This window comes from Erythrolamprus reginae, chromosome 2 (assembly GCF_031021105.1).
Source record: "Erythrolamprus reginae isolate rEryReg1 chromosome 2, rEryReg1.hap1, whole genome shotgun sequence".
NCBI classification, from domain to species: Eukaryota; Metazoa; Chordata; class Lepidosauria; order Squamata; family Dipsadidae; genus Erythrolamprus; species Erythrolamprus reginae.
This window is the reverse complement of record NC_091951.1, coordinates 92262742-92290533: the sequence shown is the minus strand read 5'-3', so window position 1 is coordinate 92290533 and position 27792 is coordinate 92262742. Positions and strand designations below refer to the sequence as shown.

The following is a 27792-nucleotide window of genomic DNA, read 5'->3' as shown; positions in this document are numbered from 1 at the left end:
GGCCCACTCTGTGGGACCTAATTGGTCGCTGGGATTCGTGCGGTATATTCCACTGCTAGTTGACATTTATAGCCAAAGAAATATGCAAAGAATTGTAGCTTTCTGTTAAAATGAAGCCTTCTGTGAACATAATATACTAGTTGGCAGCAAATATATCTTTTAAATCTATTATTTCTACTCATAAATTAGTTTGGTTAGCAAATAAGATATAAACAAGCTTAACATGATTTCTTCCCTTGCACATCGGCTAATCTAAATTTGCCTATTTGTAGTCCTCTGTTCTTTAAATTATTGATCATGCTAATTTCAGTTGTTATCTTTGTATGCTAGTGATGTCAATAATTAGACAAACAGAATAACAGAATAACATAGTGGGAAGGGACCTTATTCTGCCCCAGCCCCGAGCCCCAAATAATTACGCAACAAGTTGTCTTGGGTGACATCTGTGAAAAAAATTAAGATGCTCAGGCATGAAAATGTATTTATTTATTTAATTAATTTTACTTCTCTGCCACCCAATCCCGAAGGATTCACCTAATATGCTGCTCAGACACTATATATTTCCGCCCACACACAAAAAAAAATTAGAGGGAACATTGCCTATAGCATGCCCTATTGCTCAAAGTGAACCAAACCAAAGCCCAAGCAAACCTAGCAAAGCAAAGCCCAAGCAAGCCTAGCAAAACAAAGCAAGCAAAGCATAGCCTAACAAACAAACAGCAAAAGCAAAGCCCAAGCACAGCCCACTACCCAAACCTGTAGCACACACCATTGGTCAAGGGGAACTATAGCCTAGCTCTCAAAGGACTATAGCACCCCTTATTGGCCAAAAGGTGAATTTATTTATTTATTTATGTATTTATTGGACTCATATGCCGCCCCTTTCCTTGGACTCGGGGCGGCTTATAACATTTGAATTAAAAATACAATAGATAGTAGGATTAATAGGATAATAACTTTAAAAGATTTCTTAAAACTAAACATTTAAAATCAAAAAGTCACACACCTACTCTCGCACCAGATACATTCATTGGGCAGAGGCTGGGATCTAATAACCCCAAGCCTGGCGACATAAATGTGTTTTCAAATTCTTATGGAAGGCAAGGAGGGTGGGGGCAGTGCGAATCTCTGTGGGGAGGGTTGGGGCTCCCACAGAGAAAGCTCTTCCCCTAGGCCCTGCCAGCCGGTATTGTCCGGTTGATGGGACCCTGAGGAGACCAACTCTGTGGGACCTAACCGGACACTGGGATTCATACGGCAGAAGGCGGTCTTAGAGATAATGTGGTCCTATGCCATGTAGGGCTTTATATGTCATAACCAACACTTTGAATTGTGTCCGGAAACCAATCGGCAGCCAGTGCAGTCCATGGAGTTATGGAGAGATGTGGGCATATTTTGCAAGGCCCAAAACTGCTTGTGCGGCTGCATTTTGGACGATTTGAAGTTTCAGAACACTTTTCAAAGGTAGTCCCATGTAGAGAGCATTGCAGTAGTCGAACCTCGAGGTGATAAGGGCATGAGTGACCGTGAGCAAAGACTCCCTGTCCAAATAGGGTCGCAACTGGTGCACCAGGCGAACCTGGGCAAACGGCCCCCTTGCCACGGCCGAAAGATGGTTTTCTAAAGTTAGCTGTGGATTGAGGAGGACGCCCAAGTTGTGGACCCTCTCTGAGGGGGTCAATAATTCCCCCCGGGTAATGGACGGACAGATGGATGTGTCCTTGGGAGGCCGTACCCACAGCCACTCTGTTTTGTCTGGATTGAGCTTGATCCTGTTGATATCCATCCAGACCCTGACAGCCACCAGACACCGGCACATTACTTCCACTGCTTCACTGAGCGGACACGGGGTAAAAATGTACAGCTGAGTATCATCAGTGTACTGGTGGTAACTCATCCCGTGCCCCTGGATGATCTCACCCAACGGTTTCATGTAGATATTAAACAGCAGGGGGGAGAGGATCGACCCCTGAGGAACCCAACAAGGTAGGAACCTAGGAGTCGACTTCTGACCCCCTGCTAACACCGACTGCGACCAACCAGAGAGGTAGGAGGAGAACCACTGTAGAACGTGTGTCCCACTCCCAACCCCTCCAATCGGTGCAGAAGGCTACCATGATCGATGGTATCGAAAGCCACTGAGAGGTCAAGAAGCACCAGGACAGAGTGTAAACCCTTGTCCTGCGCCCGCCAGAGATCATCCATCAGCATGACCAAAGCAGTTTCCATGCTGTAGCTGGGTCTGAATCCTGACAGTTGAGGGCCTAGATAATTGGCTTCTTCCAAGGACCGCTGGAGCTGGAGCGACACCACCTTCTCAACACCACCTTCTTCCCCATAAGGGGAAGGTTGGAGACAGGATGATAGTTATTAAATACGGCTGGGTCCAGTGAAGGCTTCTTGAGGAGGGGGTGCACAAGTGCCTCTTTGTAGGGAGCCGGGAAGGACCCCTCCCTCAGAGAAGCATTGGTAATCTTTTGGACCCAGCTCCATGTTACCTTGCTGGCCGAAACCAGCCAGGAGGGACATGGGCCCAATTAACAGGTGACTGAACTCACACCTGCAATGGACTTGTCCATTTCATCAGGTGTCACCAGGTCAAACTCGCTCCAAACAGGTAGACTAATATGGGCCCTTGTCACCTCGACCGATTCATTTTCAGCCGACTCTGCATTCCAATTGGAGTCAAGATCAGACCGGATCTGAGCAATTTTATTTGTGAAAAACTGGTTAAATGCCTCAGCACTACCCTCCAAGGGTTCCTCAACTCCCCCCTGATTAAGGAGGGAGTGAGTTATCCTAAACAAGGTGGCTGGGTGGGATTCCGCAGATGCAATCAGGCCAACATTGTATGCATGTCTTGTCGACCTGATCGCCACTTTGTAAATCTTAATACGAGCTTTTATAAGTGTTTGATCAGATTCAGATCTGGTTTTCCTTCAATGCTTCTCTAGATTTCTCTTCTGGCATTTCATTCCCAGAGCTTTTGGGTAAACCAAGGAGATCTCCAGGCTCTGTTGCCAGAGAAAGGTCGCAAAGGCGCAATTTGGTCTAGGGCCTCCGTCGCAGCTGTATTCCAGGCTGCAGCAAGAGACTCCGCCAAACTGTGTACAAGCGAATCCGGCAAAACCCCAAGCACCCCTTGAAAACCTTCTGGATCCATCAGGCATCTGGGGTGGAACCTCCTAATCAGTTCCGACTCCTTATGGGGGAGGATTGGAGCCTTAAAACCAAGCCGCAATAGGAAATGATCTGATCATGACAAAGGCAACATTTCTAAGCCCCTTAATATCAGATCATTACTCAGCTGCCCAGAGAGGAACACCATGTCAAGACTGTGCCCCCTCTCATGGGTTGGGCCCTGAACTACTTGGGTCAGGTCCATGGTTGCCATGGTGGCCATGAACTCCTGCGCCAACCCAGAGGATTTGCCGAGTGACGGCAGATTAAAATCACCCAATATAATAAGTCTGGGGGACTCCACCCCCAGGCTGGCTACCTCCTTGAGTAGCGCAGGCAGGGCTGTTGACAGGTACGTGAGCAACAAGTCCACCTGTACCCCTAGGTCCAACCTCATAAGAAGGGACTCACAGTCCGCAATCTCAGAGGCAGCGAGCCTACGCAGCTTGATGGTCTTTTTGGCTATAATTGCCACTCCCCCCCTTCCCTGGGGTGCCACACCTGAAACCCGGCTGGGCACATTTCCAAAAGAGGAACTCCTCTCTCTGGGCCCAGCCAGGTCTCAGACACATACGCCAGGTCTGCCTCCTCATCCAGGAGCAAATCCTGGATGAGGGGAGTTTTACTTACAGCAGACCTGGCATTAACCAGCAACAGCCTGAGCCCAGGGTCTGGATTTCACTCCTCACCAATTATCCGGGCTGAGTCCATGGGGCCAAAACAAGGGACCGCTTTCAAACAGCGCTCCCTTGTTTCCCATGAACAGCCTACCCCATGCCTCCTGCCATATCTGCCTCTCCCCAGCAAGACCGGAATATTCTGGCCCTCCACCACCCCAGAGATAGGCACTCCCACTCCTCTTGCCTCCAGACCAGCTGTTCCTTCCATTCATTTCATTCATTCCAGACATCCTCTCCATACAACCATATTCATACATTTGTCTTAAAATTGATCCCCTTAATATAGTTAAAAACAAAAATTATATTAGCCAATAAATAGTATCCCATCACAATCGCACTCACTGTCATAATACATACATATAATCACATTTCACTCCCCTTCCCACCCCTACAATAAAATAACATTAACAATATACCTAAAAACAATTATTAAAAACGGTATAAATCCTAATATAAAAATTGTCAACCAAAATCTATACAAATATGGGACCCGTATTACTGAACTTAAAATGGTCTTCTGCAGAAGTTCTCTGTGGTTCATGTCAAAAATTATAATCCAAATATAAAGTATTGCCCAGTCTAACGGAAAAGACTGTCTCCTGCTGTTGCTTCCCTGACCATTGTCCCAATCACCACGGCAATGGGAGTTAAATGGCCAAATCCGAAGACCATCAAGTTTCTACATCCCAAGAGTCCCAGCAGCCCTAAAAGGAGCCCTAACAGGAGGGGTTGCTCTGGCATACTGATTAATCCCTGGGCGCCTTGGTGTTCTTCTTCGGCATCTCTAGTGTTTAAATAGACTCCAGCAGCCTCCTTCGGTGTGCTCCCCGAAAGCCTCCACGAGCACTGCCCATGTCGCAGTGGCTCTCACCCACTGTCACGTTGGGCGCCTCGGTGTTCTTCTTCGGCAGAACACCAAAGAACCCCCCCCCCCAATTTGGTCTCTGCCTCCCCCCTCCCCAAAGGGCTGGTTGCAACTTCTTGCAGTCCCAGGGCGGGCTGGTGGTGTTGCAACTTGGAAACGGCTCTATTGTGTATGTGTGGGTTTTTTTGTGTATTTGTGTTATGGTTTTTTTAATTGCAAAAACTTTTCTGTTCGAAAAAAGTTACAAATCTTCAGTTCAGGTCACATACGACCCGGACCGAAAACTCTTCATTTGAAGTGCTTATGTTTGGTCAATTTGAAAACTTTTTTCACTTGGAAAGTAGTCTGAACATTTCTGCACACAATGATATGAAAAGTGAAATGAAAAAAGTAAATCTTATTGGTTTATTTTGCGGATATAATGCACGCCCCCCCCCCCCGTTTTTGTGAATGCTTTTCAATTTATGGATAGTTTTGCTTGCAAAATCCATTCTATTTTTCTAAAGTTGGTGTGGGATTGGTAGCTTGAACATTTCTGAACATAATGATATGAAAATTGAACTGGAAAAATTGATGCATATTGGTTTATTTTGTTGATGAAATGCATCCCCCCCCCGTTTTTTTGAAATAGTCTTCACTTTATGGATAGTTTTGCTAGCAAAATCCATTCTATTTTACTAAAGTTGGTGTGGGATTGGTAGCTTGAACATTTCTGAACATAAAGATATGAAAATTGAACTGGAAAATTGATGCATATTGGTTTATTTTGCACATAAATGTATGCCTCCCCCCGTGTTCAATTATTTCAATTTATATAAAAATTATGCTGCTAATTTCAAACTTACATACTTTTTTTTAGTAAAATGGATTTGTTTCATAAAATTAGTTCTCTGGCTACAATGTGGTTGATTTTCAAAAGGATATTCCAAATATTTCTAGCCAAATATGTATAAAAAGTGACAATAATGGCACACAGCAAGGCCGAAGGGGGGTGGCCCTTTTGTGGCAAAAATAAACCAATAAGAACCATTTTTTCCAGTTCATTTATATTTTTCTTATATTCAGAAATGTTCAATTTAGTATATCAAACCTTTTGGGGGAAAATTCCTTAGGGATTTGTAGCCTTAAAAAATAGAAATTGACACAAAATTCAGAAAGGATGGGGGGAGGGGCTTTTTGATCAAAATAAAAATATAAGTCTCAATTTTTCCAGTTCAATTTTCATATCATTATGTTCATAAATGTTCAAACTAGTTTTCCAGTTGAAAAAGTTTTCAAAAAGACCAAATTCAAGTACCTAAAAAAAATCATTTTGGTCCGGGTCTATATGACCCGAACAGACTAAACGTGACTTTTTTTTTGCCCAGAAAAAAATTTTTCCCCCACCCCCACAAATATTTTTTTGATGATCAGCATTGTTAAATTGAGTAAATGAATGCCTAAGATTTTAAAGAATATTTCGGATTTGGAGCATCAAAAAATAAAAAGTGAAAATGATTGCAAGCAGCCAAGGGGGGGGGGGGAGGCCTTATTTCTGATGTTAAAAAACCAGTAAGAATCATTTTTTTCAGTTCCTTTATATTTTTCTTATATTCAGAAATGTTCAAGCTACCAATCCCACACAACTTTAGTAAAATAGAATGGATTTTGCAAGCAAAACTATCCATAAATTGAAAAGCATTCACAAAAACGGGGGGGGGGGCATGTATTATATCCGCAAAATAAACCAATAGGATTTACTTTTTTCATTTCAATTTTCATATCATTGTGTGCAGAAATGTTCACACTACTTTCCAAGTGAAAAAAGTTTTCAAATTGACCAAACATAAGCACTTCAAATGAAGAGTTTTCGGTCTGGGTCGTATGTGACCCGAACTGAAGATTTGTAACTTTTTTTGCCCAGCAAAAACTAAGCCCCCCACCCCCCCAAAAAAAATTCTCATAGAGAGAACCCCTGAAATGATGAAAAGTCATGAAATTTCAAGTTTCAGATATGCAGGGAAAATGTTTTACAGGGGACTCAAACTTGGCTTCGGGTCACATAGGACCCGAACAGAACAGCAGGGTTAACTTCTCTTGAATCTTCCTGAACATGGCAGAGGCTAAATTTAACACACTCATTTCAGAAGAAGCACAGGCACCCCATCACTTAAAGAAAGCCTCTTCTTTTCACTCCAAGTCAGCCCAATCTGACTTGAGCAGCAGCGTTTCACAACAATCATCCCGCCATAGCTATAGATCCAGGGCCTCAAGAGCAGAGAGTCTGGCTGCCAAAGCTGCAAAGGCATGAGTTGAAGCACTGGTAGCTAAGGTAGCCCTGGAGATAGCGAAACAAGAGCAGTTAAAAAAAGAAGAAATGGCTAAACAGTACAGGCTAAACAAGTGGAAGAAGTGGCCAGAGCTCAAGCTGAACTTGATTTTTTAGAATGAAAGGGAGGCCAGGCTAAAGATAGCAAAAGCTACAGCTCTACTGGAGGAGATCCAGAATGCTACCTCCAAGTTCAACCCTATAGAGTCAAAGAAGGAGTCCCAGCCAGAAGGTTCACAAGCAACTGTGAAGTGTAATCTCAGTGCTGAAGCTAAGACATCCCTGTCAAACCTGCAAGACCCCTTGAACGTATAGCCAGAAAAGACCAAGGAACTGCACTACACTATATCAGCGTGTACTGGATACCAATGCACGGCGGGGAAGAAAACCACTGGATACTACGTAGAATCATTAGATGCGAGTGCATCATTCATACTGCCACCATTGCTAGAATGCAATGAGTCACCAGGCAATTGCAGCTAGATCACGATGCCTGAAGTAGCAAATAGTACACCCCACTTGAAGCCATGCCAAGAAAAGCTCATAGCTTTCAAAGACAGCCCTGTCCTAGAAGTGAGAGTGTTCCAGACCAGCAAGAAAGACAATGACTTAGCCACCTCAATGGAGGACAAATGCTCTCCACAGCTCATAACTTGCAAAGACAGCCCTGTCCTAGAAGTGACAGTGCTCCAGACCAACAAAGAAGACAATGACATAACCATATCAATAGAGGACAAATGTTCTCCACAGCTCATAGAAGAAGAATTTAAACAAGACGCCAGCGAAAGCTGGGTTGCACTACTGCCCTTTCAACGCTTGCCTAACAACCATGAGCAAGTTCCCTCCCGTCTTTTTAACCTTAGAAGACATATGAACAGGAAGTCTAAAATTAAAGCTCATCTGGTGGAGTTCATGGACAAGATGATCTAGAACGGACACGCTGAACTTGCCCCATTTCTGAAAAAGAATGAAGAATGGTGGTACTTGCCATTCTCTGGAGTGTATCATTCACGAAAGCCAGAGCAGAAACGAAAAAAGGAATCAAGGCATACCACCCTGAGCAGTCTTCAAAGTATCAGTGTACAACACACACCCGCCATCATGATGAAAAGAAAGCTGCATGACTTCTCAGATGCATCCATGCAAACAATAGCAGCCATGTCATACACCAGAGTCGATGGCGGGGAGTCCGACTTCCGAGCTCCTTTTCCAGCTTCTGTTCCTACTCCTGTTCCAGCTCCTGCTCCTGTGCCTGTTCCTGTGGAACCTGTTCCAGTTTCTGTTCCAGGTCCAGTTTCCGATCCAGTTCCTGTGCCAGTTTTGATGGCACCTGTTCCTGTTAACCTATTCCTGTCCCTTGTCCTATTGCGGGACAAGAACGCATCTCCAAACTCTTGGCACATGGGACTGATACTTCAAGTTCTGCCCAGCTCAACACTTTTGTCAAGATCTATGCCATACCAGTCACCAACGTAGTTTTGCTGAGAAGAAAGATTGAGCTTTAAGACTGAACCTCAAGGTTTGCATAGCTTGTACCCAGTGAAGGGCTACCAAAATTTTTACTACCACACTGTGGGCCTGGCTTATGCAGGATGCCCTGCATTTTTGTTCAACATCTTTCAGTGCAAATTGTGTGCTTTGGAGTGGAGCTCCATTTTCGCTACCCCACTGCATTGCCTCCTTCCCCGTTCAGGCAGTAGCCCACCCCTACTTGTACCCACCTCAATGTTTGCTTTGTTTGATTATGTAATTGTCCTAGTTGCTTAGATGTTAAGATACACGGTTATGCTATATCTCTTTATTTAGTCAGTTAGATCAGTATTTCCCAACCTTTTTTGAGCCGCGGCACGTTTTTCATATTTTCAAAATCCTGTGGAACATTGAGCGGGGGGGGGGGGGGGCTAAAAAAATGTTTGGACAAAAAAAATATCTCTTCCTCCCTTTTGCTCTATTTCTCCCTCCCTCTTTCTCTCTCTCTCTTCCTTCCTTTCTCTCTCCATCCCTCTTTCTTTCTCTCTTCCTTCCTTCCTCTCTTTCTCTCTCCCTCCTTCCCTCCCTCTATATCTTTCTCTCTCCCTCCTTCCCCCCTCTCTTGCTCTCTCTCTCTTGCTTTCTTTCTCTCTCTCTTTTTCTCTCTCTGTCTCTCTTGCTATCTCTCTCTCTTGCTATCTCTTTCTCTCTGTCTCTTTCTCTCTTACTATCTTTCTCTCTCTCTCTTTCTATCTCTCTTTCTCTCTCTGTCTCTCTTTCTCTCTCACTTTCTCTCTCTGTCTCTCTTGCTATCTCTCTTTCTCTCTCTCTCTCTCTTGCTATCTCTCTTTCTCTATCGTTACACCACACCGGCAACAGCGGCATCGGACAGTAGCCAGGGGTGGCGGCGGAGCGGTTGACTGCGAGCGGGAGCCCTGACGGCAGCAGCTGGACGTGCTGCTGGACGCCGTCTACGCTGGCGCTGTGTTGGGCATGGGCGTGGGGCTGGCACCTCCAGCCCAGCCAGCGAGCCAGTGCCAGCCCCGCAGCGCCAGCATGTACGGTGTCCAGCAGCACGTCCAACCGCCACCGCCGGTGCCTCCACCTTGGAGCTCCCTCTTGCCGCCTCCATCCTCCGGCGACTGCCCGGGGCCGGTGTAGCCGGCAGTCTCCCGTTCCCGCTGCCAGTGCCCTCCCGACGGGCCCCAAAGGACAATTGTTGCCGCCCCCGCCAGGAAAGCTCCAGCTGGGCGGGGTGCTGCTGGTGGCTCCGCTCTGGAGCTCTTGCTCGCCGCCGCCATCTCCTGGCAACTGCCCGGGGCTGCTGCAGCCGGCAGCCTCCCGTTCCTACTGCCATTGCCCTCCCACCGGGCCTGAAAGGACACTTGTTGCCCGCCTCCGCTAGGAAGCTCCAGCTGGGCAGGGCACTGCCGGTGCCTCCACCCTGGAGCTCTTGCTTGCCGCCGCCATCCCCCGGCGACTGCCCGGGGCTGCTGCAGCCAGCAGCCTCCCGTTCCCGCTGCCAGTGCCCTCCCCTCGGGCTCCAAAAGACATTTGTTGCCCTGCCAGGGAAGCTCCAGCTGGGTGCGAAGAATAAAGCTCAGCTTCTGGTCTCGGAAGCTGAGCTTCGCGGCACACCTGACCATGTCTTGCAGCACACCAGTGTGCCACGGCGCACTGGTTGAAAAACACTGAGTTAGATAGTTACATTACGTTGCTCATGCTATACCTTTGTTTATTTCAGTTTATTTGGTAGTAGGTAGTGGAATTTTACAAATTCCAGGTGGGGAGTGTGCTGTCACCACAGTCAGAATAACATGGTCAGACTGTATTTAGACATGTTTCTTTAAGAAATTTCACTTGACTAACGTAGCTTTGCATGTGACCACATCTATGTGTTCCTATTGGCTGTGACTTGGAATGATGGGTAATTGGAAAGAACATTCTAGCAAGCAGGCCTTTTGCAGGCCTCTTGTCTTCACTCATTAAGCCAGCCAACATATACAGTAGGCGCTAAACCTAGAGCCGGGGTCCATTCAAACTCTTTTTACCTGTGTAATGAGAATGATTATGTTGCAGAAGAACCATGAGTTATTGTGTGGATGCATGCAATAAAATTATCAGTGATATCTAGTTGTGCTGAGTTATCTGACTGGGAAGGGTTGAGCTCGTACCAGTACAATTTTCTTAGACTAAATAATACAACATTTCAAATTTAATTTTATAGAATTTTCTTCTCCCTAGGAAAAGAGAGGATGGTGTATATAGTGTGGACTTTCTGAAAACTACACCATGTGAATCTTATTTTCCAAAGTGGCACGAAGAAGAATGCCATCTGATGTAATGTTCTGTTGCAGGTCTGTCCTGACCGTGTGATCACCATTCTGACTTGGAAAGGCACCAACCCACAACTCAGCTCCATCTTACTGAATTCTCATACAGACGTTGTTCCTGTGTTTGAGGTTAGTTAGGAGATCAGTGATGATTTAGTGGCAATGTTAACCTTGCTGGGGAAGAGGGTTGGGGGGGATTGGTTTACTTCTTCAAAACAACTTGGAAAAGCCAGGAAACATTATTCCAGGGGAGAAGTGATGGATCTTATCTTCCTCTTTGCTATTCCTTGTTTTAATTTACAAGTAGTCCTTGACGTGTGATCATTTGTTTAAAGTTACAGTGACACTGAAAAAACTGACTTATGACTGCTCCTTACACTTAAAATCGATGCAGAGCCTCCATTATCACATAATTGTGAGTTAGGCATTTTTGCAACTGGCTTGCCTTTACAATAGTTGCAGTGTTCTAGAGTCATGTGATCACCATTTGCCTTCCACCACTTTCCACCCAACTTCTGACAAACAAGGTCGATGGGGAAGTTGGCAGGGAAGTTCGCAAATTGAGATCATGTGATGTCTCAGTGATGGTCGTGATTCACTTAATGACCATGGCAAAAAAAGTCATAAAATTGAATATGGTCACTTGATTCCTCACTTTAAGGAAGGGCTTCTTATGCTGGAGATTTGGCTCCAGCATACATGTGAAAGCTGGAAGAACAAACCTCTGGTCTGACCAAGTCAGATTGGATCTTGCAAACCTTCATTCCCTCCATTGGTGGGTTAAGTGTGTTTGTACAGTTCAGACATTTCAGATTAAACTACAAGGAATACGACAAGTGAAGAAAGCAAAGGTAGGCATTTTTGCTTGGTTTCACTGGAAAAAAGAGCACAAAGGACTGTACTTTAGTTGATCCCGATTCTTTGGCATCCTGAATTTGTCCTCAGAAAGAAGATTGATGTTTCTCTCATCCATTCTGAAATATTCCAAAATATTAAGACTTGAGCAAAAAGAAAAGCAGTGATGACTGAGTAAGTCATTCGAGGTGTTTCCAGAATTCCTCACTGAAACATGGTTTGGAATAAAGTACAAACATAGGATATAAAAACTTTGTGCTTCAGATCCTGACTACTCAAAGGAAAATTTCTGCACAAGGCAGAAAGGAAGCTTTTGGGAATGAGATAAGAAAGAAATGTCACTTAAGTGTGTACTTAACATTTACTGCACTCTACTGAAATATTTAAGCCCAACACTTTAGGCTGGTGCATTATCTACTGGAGGAATAAATTAACCCAATAATTCTGATTGTCTCATTTTCTTTCCTGCAGGAATATTGGCAGTATGATCCTTTTTCAGCCTTCAAGGACTCTGCGGGAAATATCTATGGACGGGGAGCTCAAGATATGAAATGTGTATCTATCCAGTACGTGTAGCCCATCTTGTCTTTATATGTATGTCCTAGACCAGGGGTGTCAAACTCATGGAGTCACGTGACGTATCGAGACTTTCCCCTCTTGACTAAACAGCATGGGTGGACCCAGCATATGACACATCTGGGCCGTGGGCCATGAGTTTAACACCTCTGTTTTGGACAGTAAAAAAGACATTTATTTAATAAGGAAAGCTACTTTGGCATTTTGTTTTGCGAAATGATGGAAGTGAAGGGATATGACCAAGGGAATAATTTGTGCAAAAAGCATTTTAGTTATAGCTGAGAAAATGGTAGAAATCAATGCATAACTTGATTTGTTGATCCTGTCTGTTTTGATTATGTGCTATTATGCCATATTGTTTCATAGTGACAACACATGGGACTGTTAATGGTGGGCCGAACCAAAAGGGCTGTACAGTAGTCCCTCGCTATATCGCGCTTCACCCACCACGGCTTCACTTCATCGCGGGTTTTGAAGTCAGCGTTGGCACAGATACGGCACTTAGAAGTTTGGAAGGGCAGGACAAGCCAACCAGCCCGCGGCTGGGTGAATGATGAGCGGGGCGGGGGACTGAGCTCCGGTGGAGGCCCGTCCCCTCGTTCAACCCGCCTCGCCAGTGCCGAGAAGGCAGTCTTTGGAGGCGCGCTTAGTGGTTGGCGGCGGCGGTGGTGTGCTTGGGGTTGTAGAAAGAGCTCCCGGCAGCGCGGGAACGAGCGAGCGCGAGCAAAGAAAGGAACGCGATGCGGCGGGGATTTCCAGACTGGGCTCGAGGGCCGGGAAAGGAAGTGATGGGCGGGTGGAGGGGAAAAAAAAGAAAAGAAAAGAGAGAGAGAGAAAAAAAGAACCAGCCGGGGCAGCTCACCAGGGACTTTCCAGCCGGGGCAAGGCAAAAAAGACAACGTTTGGCCGAACTGCTGCAAAGAATAGCAGTGGGTCGGGAATGCTCGGGGGCGGCAATTCTTTTGCCCCCCTCCCCTTCTTTTCCTCAGGCGCAGAGTAAGTAGTAGTGGGGGGGGGGGAAGGTTAGCCGGACGTTGCTCGCCTCCAGGCATCCGGAGCTGGTTGGAAGGAGGAGAAAGGGAGCAGGGAGCGTCCCCCCTAAAGTACTATCAGTCGATAAATTCCCCATCGCGGATTTCACCTATCGCGGCTGGGTCTGGAACGTAACACCAGCGATAGGTGAGGGACTACTGTATGTAAATTGGGGAAAAAAAGTTGCTTTCAAAATAAAAGCAATGCAGTAATATTGTGTGCATGATGTAATTGAGACTACTGGGCCTCTAGCAGCCTGAGGAGGAATTGGTTTACTCGCCTTCCAAGCATGAGTCTTGCTGAGGCACTTCCCCCTTTGATACTTCTGGCAGCTAAGCCTCTTTAGTTTCCAATTGATATGAACCAGACAAAGGTAACCAAAGGGTTGGATGTGGTCTGCAGGTCATAAAATGCCCAGGTCTGACATAGACTTTCTCCATGATAACCTGTCCCTAATCAGGTCATTCATAACTTCTGTAACTGAGTCCATCCACCTTGTTATTGACAGTTCTTTTCTTCTCTTTCCTTCCACCTATAAACTGATTGTCTATCAACATAAAGCTTATCAGTATGATCTCATTTGCTCAGGTTTAATGTTGTATTTTAAAGATGAGCTGCTTCAAATGAATACAATATTTTATTTATTTATTTATTGGATTTATATGTAATGTTTTTGTCCCTTATCTTATTCGCCATAGTGGGTGGAACTATCATCCCGGATGGATTGATCTCGTCCAATCAGATGAGGACTGAGCCTGTTTATTTTAATTTATGGACTCTGCCTTGCCTGGTTCCCCAGTTACAACTCAGTCCTCGGATTGGTTAGATATGGTCTCCCCATCCAGGATTGATAGTTCATCATTTCTTCTAAATTTAAATAAAAATATAAAAATTATGTCTCATTGCCCCCAAAATAGCAAGCGGGAATAGGCAGGTTGCTGATGTATTCAGAAGATGTCTTAATGATACCTGGTTAGTTCTTGCAAGCAGAAAATAGATGCCTTGTGTTCTGTCTGGGTTCCCCCAGATCTCAACACCAACTGGAAAAAACAGCCCAGACACTCTGGTAAAAGCCAAAAGTAGTTTATAACTGGAAAAAATAAGCACAGAGGAAAACCTGTTCTTCCCAACAGACAGGATATAATACGGTACAGCAGGGTCCTGATGTCCAGACAATACAGCAAGCTTCTTGCTGGCACCCCCCCCCCCCCCCCAAGGTTTCAATAGTCAAAGGCACAAACCAGGATTCCAAGACGCCAAAGTTCACAGTCAGGTCCCACGACTCTCAAAGATAAAACTCCACAAGCCAGGAAGGGTGGGTCTGCCTTTTAGCCTTTCCCAAGAGCACCACACCCAAACCCAGCTGCTGCCACTTTAATGCTGAAAGTATTTAGCCAATTGACTCCGTCTCTGATTAGCTCTTCGTTGTCGCAGATCAATTATGGCTTGTGCACTTTCCTCTAAGGAATCCAGGCTGCTTGCTGAGGAGAGCTCCCCCTGGTGGGACTCTGGCTGTCCTCCCTCTTCTTCAGCCTGGGATTCCTCCTCGTCTGTCTGCACCTCCTGTTCCTCAGCCTCTCCCTCTGAGCTGGAAACCGACAGAAGGTCAGCCGTTCCCGGAGGGGCCTCAGACGGAACCACAACACCTTGTATATGAACACCTGGTTCTGCTTTGCCCTGCAAGGCATGTTTTAGAACTCAGGGAATTTTGATCCAGATTCCAGCTAAGTGTTTGCTCCTTTCCAATATCCAACATTCATCATCAACACATACACATTGCTTTTCCTTATAAATGCTATGTTATGTTTTTAATGAGCCACTAAATAAATCTTTGTTTTCTTTCAGATATCTAGAAGCCATACGGAGGCTGAAAGCTGAAGGAAGACATTTTCCACGAACCGTTCATATGAGCTTTGTCCCAGGTGAGTTAAATAATACACACACAATATAATCAGGTGTCTACTAGTTTTTGCTCAAAATGATAGATCATAGAAGCAAAGAATATGGCAACTCAATACCATAATGTTCACTCTGATTTCATATGCAAAGGGACCTCACTCAGGGGTGGGTTCCACTTACCTTTGCCACCGGTTCTCATCATGACCTTTCACATGCAATTTCACATCGTGACATCCCCTCGCATGCTTTCACTTCCACGCATGCTCAGAGTCAGGAATTAGCCTGAAACACAGGTGATCAGCTGTGCTTTGGAAGAAGAAATAAAATGTAGTATTAATACGGCGGATGGGCGGGAGGGCTATTTTTCAAGCAACAGAAGAGGAAAAGCTGTTCAGAGAAATTCAGCAAAAATTCCCGAGAAAAGATGGCAGCAGCCACGGATCGGCACTAGATCTGTGACGCCATTGTTGCGTCACCAGTGGGTCACTAACGGTTCAGGCGTTCTGTCCCAAAGCGGGATGAAGCCACCTGTGGCCTCAATAATGGTCTGCTGAGGACATATTTTCACAACAGAGCATTGTGTTTCTTGTGTGTCCATTCAGCAGCAGACCAAAGTCAGGCTAAGGTGGTTCTGGCATGAAAATAATGTTATGTTGGCGGAATATTTCACATGTAGACATTCTAAGATATGTGGAGGAGAAGCCTTCAGAGATCAACTGTCTACTAGCTTCTGTTGGCCTGCTCCAGAATTGCCCTGTCCCAACGGGTGTATTCATGTGGTTCTCTCCCAATTGCCCGGTGTTTCATGTCTACTGCCATTCTTGCTTTGGTAGCCTTACTGACACACCTTTTCTGTTTTCCTTTTTGTTCAAACATGGGAGCCTGCTTTGGTCTTCCACAAGATAAGTGTTTCTATTGAGAGGCAAATCTAAAATCTTTGCAGGTGGAAGCTCCTTGTGCTAAAGGGGCTTTCCTTCATCTAGCTTCCCTTCTTCCGAACTAAGAATCACACACTAGTCTTTAAAAGTTATGTTTACAAGAATACCCAGCAATCGATGCACATATGGCTAGGATTTTAAAAAACCATTGCATGATTTTCAGCAGCCCAGATAATAATTTTAATGGATTGAAGCTTGTGGTTTCTAAGCATGCAGTGCTGGGTTAAAAGTGTGATTCAATAAAAAGGGCTTTCACAGATACTCAAAGCAACTGTTCCAGGAAGCATCAGAGCCAGCTGGAGCAGAAGTGCACAGACACCAATCAGCAGTTCATTTTCCCTAATAGATAATTCTGGGTGGAAGAGAAAAGGAGAAGTACTCCTCCAACCACAGCTCTGAAACCTTTTTATGCTGTCATATTTCTGACTTCAGAACAGAAGCCGTTACTGTGGATGTGAGGAAGAGTTTTTACTTAGGGTTGGTGTTATTTCCCCAGGCAAATGAGATGCAAGCTAAGTCGCCTAGTAAAACCCACAGAAACCAATAAAGTAAACATTTTCAGTATGGATTTGCAACATAATATTTTTAGTATATTGGTTTGGAAGAAAAGCATTCATTTCATTTCTACAGCAAAATGTCAAAACCACAATATTTATCACCTGTTGGTTAAATAATATGGAAAGATTAAGTAAAACATATAAACACAAGAAAATATTAGTAGTTCAGAGTTGAACTTTTACAGATCACTCGTACATCTTCCAGAAAAATGCATACTCATACAATTTTATCAAAAGTGCCTGACCATTTATCACATTAACATCAAGCTATGAAAAAATTACTCTACCATACATCAAAAAATCTCTAACAAACTACTACTACAACATGGCATCACCATAGCCCACAAACCAACTAAAGCCTCTAAATTTTAAAACATTGTAAGTAAACCAAAAGACCAACAGTAGTAGCCCCAAAGAAAAAGAGGACTCATCTACAATGTGCAGTACAAGCACTGTTCCAGCCAATAAGCGGGACAAATAGGCAGAAGAGTGGTTACATGAACACTAAGTAGCAGATGTTCTGTCTGGGTTCCCCCAGACCTCAACACCAACTGGAAAAAACAGCCAGACACTCTGGTAAAAGCAAAAGTACTTTATAGCTGGAAAAAATAAACACAGAGGAAAACCTGTTCTTCCCAACAGACAGGCTATAATACTTTACAACAGAGTCCTGATGTCCAGACAATACAGCAAGCTTCTTGCTGGCACACCCACCCCAAGGTTTCAGTAGTCAAAGGCACAAACCAGGATTCCAAGACGCCAAAGTTCACAGCCAGGTCCCAAGACTCTCAAAGATAAAACTCCACAAGCCAGGAAGGGTGGGTCTGCCTTTTAGCCTTTCCAAAGAGCACCACACCCAAACCCAGCTGTTGCCTCTTTAATGCTGAAAGTACCTAGCCAATTGGTCCCTTCTCTGTGTAGCTCTTCTCTGTCGCAGATCAATTATGGCTTGTGCATTTTCCTCTAAGGAATCCAGGCTGCTTGCTGGGGAGAGCTCCCTCTGGGGGGACTCTGGCTGTCCTCCCTCTTCTTCAGCCTGGGATTCCTCCTCCTCGTCTGCCTGCACCTCCTGTTCCTCATCCTCTCCCTCTGAGCTGGAAACCGACAGAAGATCAGCCATTCCCTGAGGGGCCTCAGACGGAACCACAACAGCAGACATGATGAAAATTCCTTAATTTCAGAACACACGGAGAGACCTAACCATAGTTTCAACTGCTAAAATCTGAGCAGCCTTAACCTATGATGGGGAACCTATGGCATGCGTGCCAGAAATGGCATGCAGAGCCATCTTTCAGGGCACGTGAGCTGTTGCCAATAGCTCTTCGAGGTTCCGGCGCACCGGCCAACTGATCTTCCTGTATGCATGCGCACCAGAAACTGGAAGACCAGTTGGTCAGTGTGTATGTGGGAAAACTACTGCTCTTCCGGTTTCTGGCACATACGTGCACATGTGTGTGCACCCCTGTTTCAGGACTCGGTGCCAAAAAGGTTCACCAACATTGGCCTAGATCTAGCTAAATCCAATATGTTGGGGAATTCTTGGAAGTCTAGGACTCAAAAAAATCAGCCATATTAACTTAGATAAACGAACAACAGTCTAATCAAGAAACTACCAAGAAGAAAACAACACACTCACCCACAGTGAAAGGGCAGGCCACATTGTATATACAGAGAGCAAAACCCACTTGCTTCTAGCACTGAAGATGTTACCTAATTGTGTAACGAAAGATCTGCAAGAAAACAAGCAAGCTCAGCATCAAGGACTCTATAAAACACACTGGTACATGTTTTGTACCAGGAGACAAAGCTATATTTAGGAATGGAAAATATTTGTTTGTTTATTTGTTTATCAAGACAGGTACAAGATAGCTGGTATTGGTATGAACATAAACCAAAGCAAAGTAGATACATGTAAATTTGGACAATAGAACAGTAAGACAGGGATGGTAGGCACAATGGTGCGCTTATGCACACCCTTTATAGACCTCTTAGGAATAGAAACATAGAAACATAGAAGATTGACAGCAGAAAAAGACCTCATGGTCCATCTAGTCTGCCCTTGTACTATTTCCTGTATTTTATCTTAGGATGGATATAGGTTTATCCCAGGCATGTTTAAATTCAGTTACTGTGGATTTACCAACCATGTCTGCTGGAAGTTTGTTCCAAGCCTCTACAGTATTATTTCAGTAAAATAATATTTTCTCATGTTGCTTCTGATCTTTCCCCCAATTGACCTCAGGTTGTGCCCCCTTGTTCTTGTGTTCACTTTCCTATTAAAAACACTTCCCTCCTGGACCTTATTGAACCCTTTAATATATTTAAATGTTTCAATCATGTCCCCCCTTTCCCTTTTGTCTTCCAGACTATACAGATTGAGTTCATTAAGTCTTTCCTGATAAATTTTATGCTTAAGACCTTCCACCATTTGGGGCTTTGGACACATTTTATCAATATCTTTTTGTAGGTGAGGTCTCCAGAACTGAACACAGTATTCCAAATGTAGTCTCACTAGAGCTCTATACAGTGGGATCATAATCTCCCTCTTCCTGTGTGTTATACCTCTAGCTATGCAGCCAAGCATTCTACTTGTTTTCCCTACCAGCTGACCGCACTGTTCACCCATTTTGAGAGTGTCAGAAATCATTACCCCTAAATCCTTTTTCTTCTGAAGTGTTTGCTAACATAGAACTACCAATACAATACAGTGGTACTTCGTAATACAAACCCCTCGTGATATGAACCCCTTGTGATATGAACCCGGGGTTCGGAATTTTTTTGCCTCTTCTTACGAACTTTTTTCGGCTTATGAACCCACCGCAGATCGCAAAATGGCGCTCCGCTGGGTGCTGCCATCCGGCTGTCACCTTTTAAAACAGCCGGGGGGCTTCTCGGCGTTCTCCCGAACCCGAACTTTTTGGGTTCGGGAGGCCGCCGAGAAGTGCCGCTGCCCGGCTGTCTCCTTCTGAAACAGCCGGAGGGCTTCTCGGCATTCTCCCAAATGCCGAACCAGGAAGTTTGGGTTCGGGTTCCGGAGGCCGCCGAGAAGCGCCCGGCTGTTTCAGAAGGTTACAGCCGGGCAGCGCCGCTCGGCGGAGCGCCGTTTTTGCGATCGGCGGCAGTGTTTTTGGCTGATCTGGAGGCTGGAAAGGAGGTGGGGAATCCCAATAGGGAATTCCATGGGCGGAGCTTTGACGTCACGAAGATGTCCGGACGGACTGACGTCTTCGTGACGTCAAAGCTCCACCCATGGAATTCCCTATTGGGATTCCCCACCTCCTTTCCAGCCTCCAGATCAGCCAAAAATGCCGTCGCCGATTGCAAAAATGGTGCTCCGCCAAGCGGCACTGCCCGGCTGTAACTTTCTGAAACAGCCGGGCACTTCTTGGCGGCCTCCAGAACCCGAACCTGAACTTCTGGGTTCGGCGTTCAGGAGAACACCGAGAAGCCCCCCGGCTGTTTCAGAAGGTGACAGCCAGGCGGCGGCGCTTCTCAGCGGCCTCCCGAACCCGAACCCGAAAAGTTCGGGTTCGGGAGAACGCCAAGAAGCCCCCCGGCTGTTTTAAAAGGTGACAGCCGGGTGGCAGCGCCCAGCGGAGCGCCATTTTGTGATTTTTTTTCTTTTTGCACGCATTAATCGCTTTTACATTGTTTCCGATGGGAAACAATGTTTCGTCTTACGAACTTTTCACCTTACGAACCTACTTCCGGAACCGATTAAGTTCGTAAGACGAGGTATTACTGTACTCAGATTGAGGATTCCTTTTCCCCAAATGCCTTATTTTACATTTGGAAACATTAAACTGCAGTTTCCATTGCTTTGACCATTTATCTAGTAAAGTTAAATAGTTTGCCATGAATATCAACCCTATTGCACACTTTAGAGTCATAGGCAAATATGCAAACCTTCCCTACCAAACCTTCCCCTGTGTCACTCACAAATATATTAAAAAGAATAGGACCCAGAACAGACCCTTGTGGCACACCGTTTGTAACCAGACTCTGCTCAGAATACTCGCCATTAACAACAACCTTCTGATGTCTACGCTTCAGCCAGCTGGGGTGAATGGGGTGAGGTCCACTGTAGACAGACTAAGTTTTGGGGGCTTGGAGAACAAACCACAGAATCATGTAGTACATTCCAGGCATTGATCACTATGTTGCTGAAGTCAAAGTTTCTGCAGTCGAATTTTGAGCAGTTTACATTGAGTTTGAATCTATTGTGTATTGTTGTGGTTGTAGCTGAAGTATTCATCGACAAGTAGGACATTGTGGTAGATGACTTTATAAACTACATATAAACTAAGATCAGATTGAAGGCGACATAGCTCTAAGTTATTGAAGCCCCAAATTTCAAATCTGGTGGAGTAAGGTATTCTGTTGCAAGTAGAGGAGTGGTGTAAAGTGGTGTATATGTAAAGAATGAAAGGCAAACTATTGGTCAAAATTTCATCATAAGGTTGATTAGCTGTTTTTATTACTAATTTGTAGTGTAAAGATTAAAATAAAAAAACTTCACAAACTGCAGCAGTTATTTCCTTTCATACTTCTATGAAATCATAAATGATAGCATTAATAACTCTGTAACTATTGCTATACCAAAGCTCTCTGTTTAGTATCTATGTTGCTTCTCAGTAACCATAGAAGAATGATAACTCTTGATTTCCTCCCTGGGTAGCTCCTTGTTCCACAGATAACCCAGCAGCAGCAGCTGGGTGGAATGAGAAATTTTTGATGGTGGTGATGGATTTCTTTAGCCATGGAAAGGAAATATTTACTGATAGAGTTCTCATCTTCTTTTGCTGCAGGACTGTCATTGGATCATATTCGATGGCATGTGGAGAAGATAATTAAATTCAGAAGTTAATTAAATTAACTTCAATAATTAAATTCAAAAGATAATTAAATTCAGAAATTCATCACAATGCCATTTTAAAAAATGATGTATTTTTTTATATCACAGGGCCTCCAAAGTTTCATTAGGACACTAGTGTAGGGGAAGAGAGACTAACTCTTTTCCTTGACATGATTTCTTTAACAATTAATTCCCTTCATCCCTTCTGTCCTTGTCATCAAAACAGCATACTATTAGGGTGTGTCATACTCTGTTTCAATACTTAGGAGGGGGGAATTAATTGAAGAATGATTTGGGTTCTTTTTGCAGTTCTGAGGTGGTTCTACAGTGATCTCTCGATTAGCGCGGGGGTTACGTTCCAAGACCTCCCGCGCTAATCGATTTCCGCGTTATAGTGGTGCGGAAGTAAAAAACACCATCTACGCATGCGCGCCATTTTTTTCATGGCCGCACATGCGCAGATGGTGGAGTTTGCGTGTGGGCGGCGGGGAAGACCAAGGGAAGGTTCCTTCAGCCGCCCAACAGCTGATCTGCTCCGCAGCGCGGAAGCAGCGAGGAGCCGAAGATGGGGTAAAGGCAAAGGGGAAACCCCATCTTCGGCTCCTCGCTGCTGCCGCGCTGCGGAGCGGATCAGGTGTTGGGCGGCTGAAGGAACCTTCCCTTGGTCTTCCCGCCGCCCAGGCAAAGGGGAAACCCCAAGATCGCTTGCCGCTTGCCGCTTGCCGTATTGCAGCTTGGAGCCTTGCTTCGCCTCCTTCGCTGCAATACGGCAAGCGGCAAGCGATCTTGGGGTTTCCCCTTTGCCTGGGCGGCGCTGGGGCCATGCGGAGCCGCTCATCTAGGGGGGCGTGGACCGGCAAGGTGCCCTCCGCTCTCTCTCTTTCTCTCCCTGTTACCGGTGTGGTATAAGAGAGAGAAAGAAAGAGAAAGGAGGGCGACTTGCCAGTCCACGCCCCCCTGGATGAGCGGCCCCGCATGGCCCCAGCGCCGGACTCTGCCGTTGCCTCCGCCCTTGTTCGGCTCTGCAGCTGAGAGGCCACGTCCACCCCCTCCTCGGTGTCCCCGGCACCCAGCGTCCCCACGCCGCCTCCACCTCCCGGTAATGCGCCCGACCTCTGCCTCTCTCTTTCTCTCTCATATACCACGCCGGCAACAGGGAGAGAAAGAGAGAGAGAACTAGCGCGGACTTATAGAAACATAGAAACATAGAAACATAGAAGACTGATTATTATTTTGATTATTTTATTATTAATTATTTTTTAATTAATATTTTTTGAAAAACCGCGTTGCAGCGTTTCGCGCTAATCGAGACCGTGCTAATCGAGGGATCACTGTATTCTGTTCTTTTGTTGCATTCCATTGAAACTGCACTTGTGGTCTCAAATGTGATGTTATGTCCCATTAAAGAGAGTGATTGCTTTCCTAATTAATAACAGGAAATGGTGCATTACAAATTTTGGGGCAGACACACAAAAAAAGCTGATGAATGGGTTTTGGAGGAAAAGCCATTTTTGTTCTTTGTGGGCTATGCTAGTACAAAGAGAGGAGGCCCCCTGCGTGCCAGATTGCAAAGCACAAAAGCTCCCTTGGATCCTAGTGGGAACTTTGCACTGTAATTAGCTCTTCAAATATTTCCCCTCTGAAATGCCGGTTTGGAGATCAAAGCAAAATTAACTGTCTGGTTTTTCTTTTTCCTGCAGATGAAGAGATTGGGGGCCACAAGGGGATGGAATTGTTTGTGAAGACTCCTGAGTTTGCAGCACTTAATGTTGGCTTTGCCCTGGATGAAGGTGAAAATCTATAGTGTGGCATTTGGGTAGCAATTTTGAAAGCAATACTGAAACTGAAATCATTTTCCTTTTTTCCTTAACAAAATTTTATTATTATTATTTTATTATTTATATTTGGATTTCTAGGCCGCCCTTCTCCGTAGACTCAGGGCAAAATTGTTCTTTATGATTACTTAGTTTCCTTCTCAAAGCTGTATGACTATAGCAGAGGTCCCCAAACTTGGCAACTTTAAGACTTGTGGATTTCAACTCCAGCTTCAGCTGGCTGGAGAATTCTGGGAATTAGCCCACAAATCTTAAACTTGCAAAGTTTGGGGACCCCTGAACTATAGATTTATTGTTTCAGAAGGAAGATCTATGCAGCCTTGGTACAGATACTTTACATAATAATGATGATGATGATGATGATGATGATGATGATGATGATGATGATGATAATGTCCCATTTAGTTGAGGTTATAAGAGCTAGCCAAAAGGCTTTGGAGAAAGCCGCCTCTATATTTGAATGGCATTTGTTATTTACGATTATTGTTTTATTTTCTTCCTAGGCCTGGCAAACCCAACAGATGCTTTCACTGTATTCTATGGGGAGAAATGTCCATGGTGTAAGTAAGATCTGAAATATTGTTGCACTCTCTCTCATCTGTTTTCTTTCTAATCTACATTATCCAAGATCTATATTGAAAACCATCTGCCCTATCTCTGCAACACATAATGCATGAATTCTTTTGAACAGTTTCTGGAGTTTTGTCAGTTTTATGTCTACTGTATAAATATATATATTTATACAGTAGACATAAAGAACAATAAAGAACAAAGAACAATTTCTTTGCCACATCGGTTTTCACTCTGTAGAACTATAGTCACAGTTACATCACTGGATTGATGTAGAATTTTAGATCTCCCCTGAGGACTGTTGTTTTATAGTTTGGAATTTCACTAAAGGCATTACGAAACTTTCTGATATTTTAGAGTCTATGCCTGTAATTTAATTTAATTAATTTAATTTAATGCAAATGTTGAAATCTGATTCCGTAAAAACTCAAAAATACTGCAGTTAATGTTGGCAACCAAATCTGGTTATTAGCATTCACTTATGTATCTGCAAATTAGGTGAATATACAGTATATAGCTACCGTGTTTCCCCGATAGTAAGACACCCCCGATTGTAAGACATATCGGAGGTTTCAGGGGGGTCGGCTAATATAAGCCATACCCCGAAAGTAAGACATATGTCTTACTTTCGGGGAAACACGGGGGGTATTGCCGCCAGATCCTCTCTACGTTACGCTTGCTTTTGCCGCTGGCCGCTGCTGCAGTCACTTTCTGCCTCCGCTGTGGTTTCATCCTCTGCTTGGAGAGGTAGCATCCTCTGCTTGGAGAGGACTTTGGAAGTGACGCCGGCTGCTGTACCAGTTTCTTTCCTTCTCCCCCACCCCCATTTTTGTAAGGAAGCGCTGAAAGACACCGCGGAACTTACCGCTGAGTAAATTTATTATTTTAAAGCAGCCGGCGTCACTTCCAAAGTCCTTCCATGGCAACTCCTGTCTTGTTTGCCTTCGGACCCCAAAATACCCCCCCGCGCGCCCTTTTCCATGGGCGCGCAGTCCCCATCCCCCTGCCAGCCCGTGGGGGGGGTGGGGGCGGGGAGGCGCCGGCAGTAGAAGGCGCTGCCCCCGCCCCGCCCGATCCGCTCCCTCTCCTCTTCCTCCGAAAGGCAAACGGCGCGCCCCGCCGCTTAGGCTTTTGCTGCTTCTGGAGGGGTGGGCGCCGATCGCCCCCCCTCCAGGAGCAGCAAAAGCCTAAGCGGCGGGGGCGCGCCGTTTGCCTTTCGGCATCGGCGCCTTCCCCTCCACGAGTAGCAAAAGCCTCAACGACGGAGCCGAAAGGCAAACAGCGTGCCCAGTCGCTTAGGCTTTTGCTGCTTCTGGAGGGGTGGGCGCCGATGCCGAAAGCCTCAGCGCTGTTTGGCTGCCGGGGGGGCGGGGAGGAGAAAATCCTCCCCCCCCTCCAGGAGCAGCAAAAGCCTAAGCGGAGGGGTGCGCTGTTTGCCTTTCGGCTCTGACGCTTAGGCTTTTGGTGCTTCTGGAGGGGTGGGCGCCGATCCCCCCCCTCCAGGAGCAGCAAAAGCCTAAGCGGCGGGGTTCGCTGTTTGCCTTTCGGCTCCGACGCTTAGGCTTTTGCTGCTTCTGGAGGGGTGGGTGCCTATCCCCCCCCCCTCCAGGAGCAGCAAAAGCCTAAGCGGCGGGGTGCGCCGTTTGCCTTTCGGCATCGGCGCCTTCCCCTCCACGAGTAGCAAAAGCCTCAACGACGGAGCCGAAAGGCAAACAGCGTGCCCAGTCGCTTAGGCTTTTGCTGCTTCTGGAGGGGTGGGCGCCGATGCCGAAAGCCTCAGCGCTGTTTGGCTGCCGGGGGGGCGGGGAGGAGAAAATCCTCCCCCCCCTCCAGGAGCAGCAAAAGCCTAAGCGGAGGGGTGCGCTGTTTGCCTTTCGGCTCTGACGCTTAGGCTTTTGGTGCTTCTGGAGGGGTGGGCGCCGATCCCCCCCCCTCCAGGAGCAGCAAAAGCCTAAGCGGCGGGGTTCGCTGTTTGCCTTTCGGCTCCGACGCTTAGGCTTTTGCTGCTTCTGGAGGGGTGGGTGCCTATCCCCCCCCCCTCCAGGAGCAGCAAAAGCCTAAGCGGCGGGGTGCGCCGTTTGCCTTTCGGCATCGGCGCCTTCCCCTCCACGAGCAGCAAAAGCCTCAACGACGGAGCCAAAAGGCAAACAGCGTGCCCAGTCGCTTAGGCTTTTGCTGCTTCTGGAGGGGTGGGCGCCGATGCCGAAAGCCTCAGCGCCGTTTGGCTGCCGGGGGGGCGGGGAGGAGAAAATCCTCCCCCCCCTCCAGGAGCAGCAAAAGCCTAAGCGGCGGGGTGCGCTGTTTGCCTTTCGGCTCCGACGCTGAGGCTTTTGCTGCTCGTGGAGGGGGGGGTTGGCGGTGCCGATGCCAAATGCTTTCCCTCCACGGTGGGGGGTGCAGGGCAGGCACAGTCAGCCCCAGGAGACAAAGAGAGAATGAGAGAAAGGAAAGAGACAGAAAGGGAGGGAGAGAAAGAAAGAGTGAGAGATAGAAAGGATAGAGAGAAAGAAGGAATGAGAGAAAGGAAAGAGAGAGAAAGGGAGGGAGAGAAGGAAAGAGTGAGAGATAGAAAGGATAGAGAGAAAGAGGGAATGAGAGAAAGGAAAGAGAGAGAAAGGGAGGGAGAGAAGGAATGAGTGAGAGATAGAAAGGATAGAGAGAAAGAGGGAATGAGAGAAAGGAAAGAGAGAGAAAGGGAGGGAGAGAAGGAAAGAGTGAGAGATAGAAAGGATAGAGAGAAAGAGGGAATGAGAGAAAGGAAAGAGAGAAAGGAAGGGAGAGAAGGAAAGAGTGAGAGATAGAAAGGATAGAGAGAAAGAGGGAATGAGAGAAAGGAAAGAGAGAGAAATGGAGGGAGAGAAGGAAAGAGTGAGAGATAGAAAGGATAGAGAAAGAGGGAATGAGAGAAAGGAAAGAGAGAGAAAGGGAGGGAGAGAAGGAAAGAGTGAGAGATAGAAAGGATAGAGAGAAAGAGGGAATGAGAGAAAGGAAAGAGAGAAAGGGAGGAAAAGAAGGAAAGAGTGAGAGATAGAAAGGATAGAGAGAAAGAGGGAATGAGAGAAAGGAAAGAGAGAGAAAGGGAGGGAGAGAAGGAAAGAGTGAGAGATAGAAAGGATAGAGAGAAAGAGGGAATGAGAGAAAGGAAAGAGACAGTGGTGAATACAGTACTGTTCAGGTTGTTAATAAATGTTAATTTTATGGTTAAAACAAAAAATTCGACAATTTTTTTCCAATATAAGACATACCCCGAAAGTAAGACGTAGGGGGGCTTTTGGGGGTAAACAGAAAGTAAGACACTGTCTTACTATCGGGGAAACACGGTATTAATCTTGTGTGTGTATATGTGTGGTGTACTGTATATATGTTAATTGTTTTTATTATTGTGTTTATTGTATTCTATTTTATTATAAAAGATGGCATATGCATTAACTTTCCCCCAAATTTTATTTATAAATTACAAAAAAATGTAAAATTTGAATACATTTTTAAAAACCAACAAAAAGAATATACACAATTAACAAGATCATCTTCAAACGTAAACAGAGAAAAAAAGATAATTAAAAATGTAGAAAATGATTGTTTATCTTCAAAAGAGTACATGCATTGTGGTTACAAACTACAGATAGAGTTAGAGTTTTATGGATAATTTTGTTGCCATTTCCAATGTAAGGAAGCAAGCCTCTTCTTTTATTAAAGTTGCTGATTTCTTTGAAATGAGTTTTATCTATTAAGTATAATTGTGTCCTTCAGTGCATTGTTGCTTCTTTGGAACATGGAACACTTTCAGGTGGAAGAGAAAGATATATCACTTTATTAAAATGTGTTAATATTTGGGATCT

General features: G+C 45.5%; 1 protein-coding gene across 6 annotated transcripts in view; it reads left to right on the top strand.

Annotated features, from left to right (window-relative positions):
• Positions 1-27792, top strand: part of ACY1 (aminoacylase 1) — a 62929-nt gene that overhangs the window by 12911 nt on the left and 22226 nt on the right. For all 6 annotated transcript variants that reach the window (XM_070738704.1, XM_070738706.1, XM_070738707.1 and 3 more), the window contains exons 4-8: positions 10861-10965; positions 12163-12257; positions 15145-15221; positions 23249-23338; positions 23887-23943. In XM_070738704.1, the coding sequence (XP_070594805.1) occupies positions 10861-10965; positions 12163-12257; positions 15145-15221; positions 23249-23338; positions 23887-23943 (424 nt within the window). The remainder of the gene's footprint in view (positions 1-10860; positions 10966-12162; positions 12258-15144; positions 15222-23248; positions 23339-23886; positions 23944-27792) is intronic.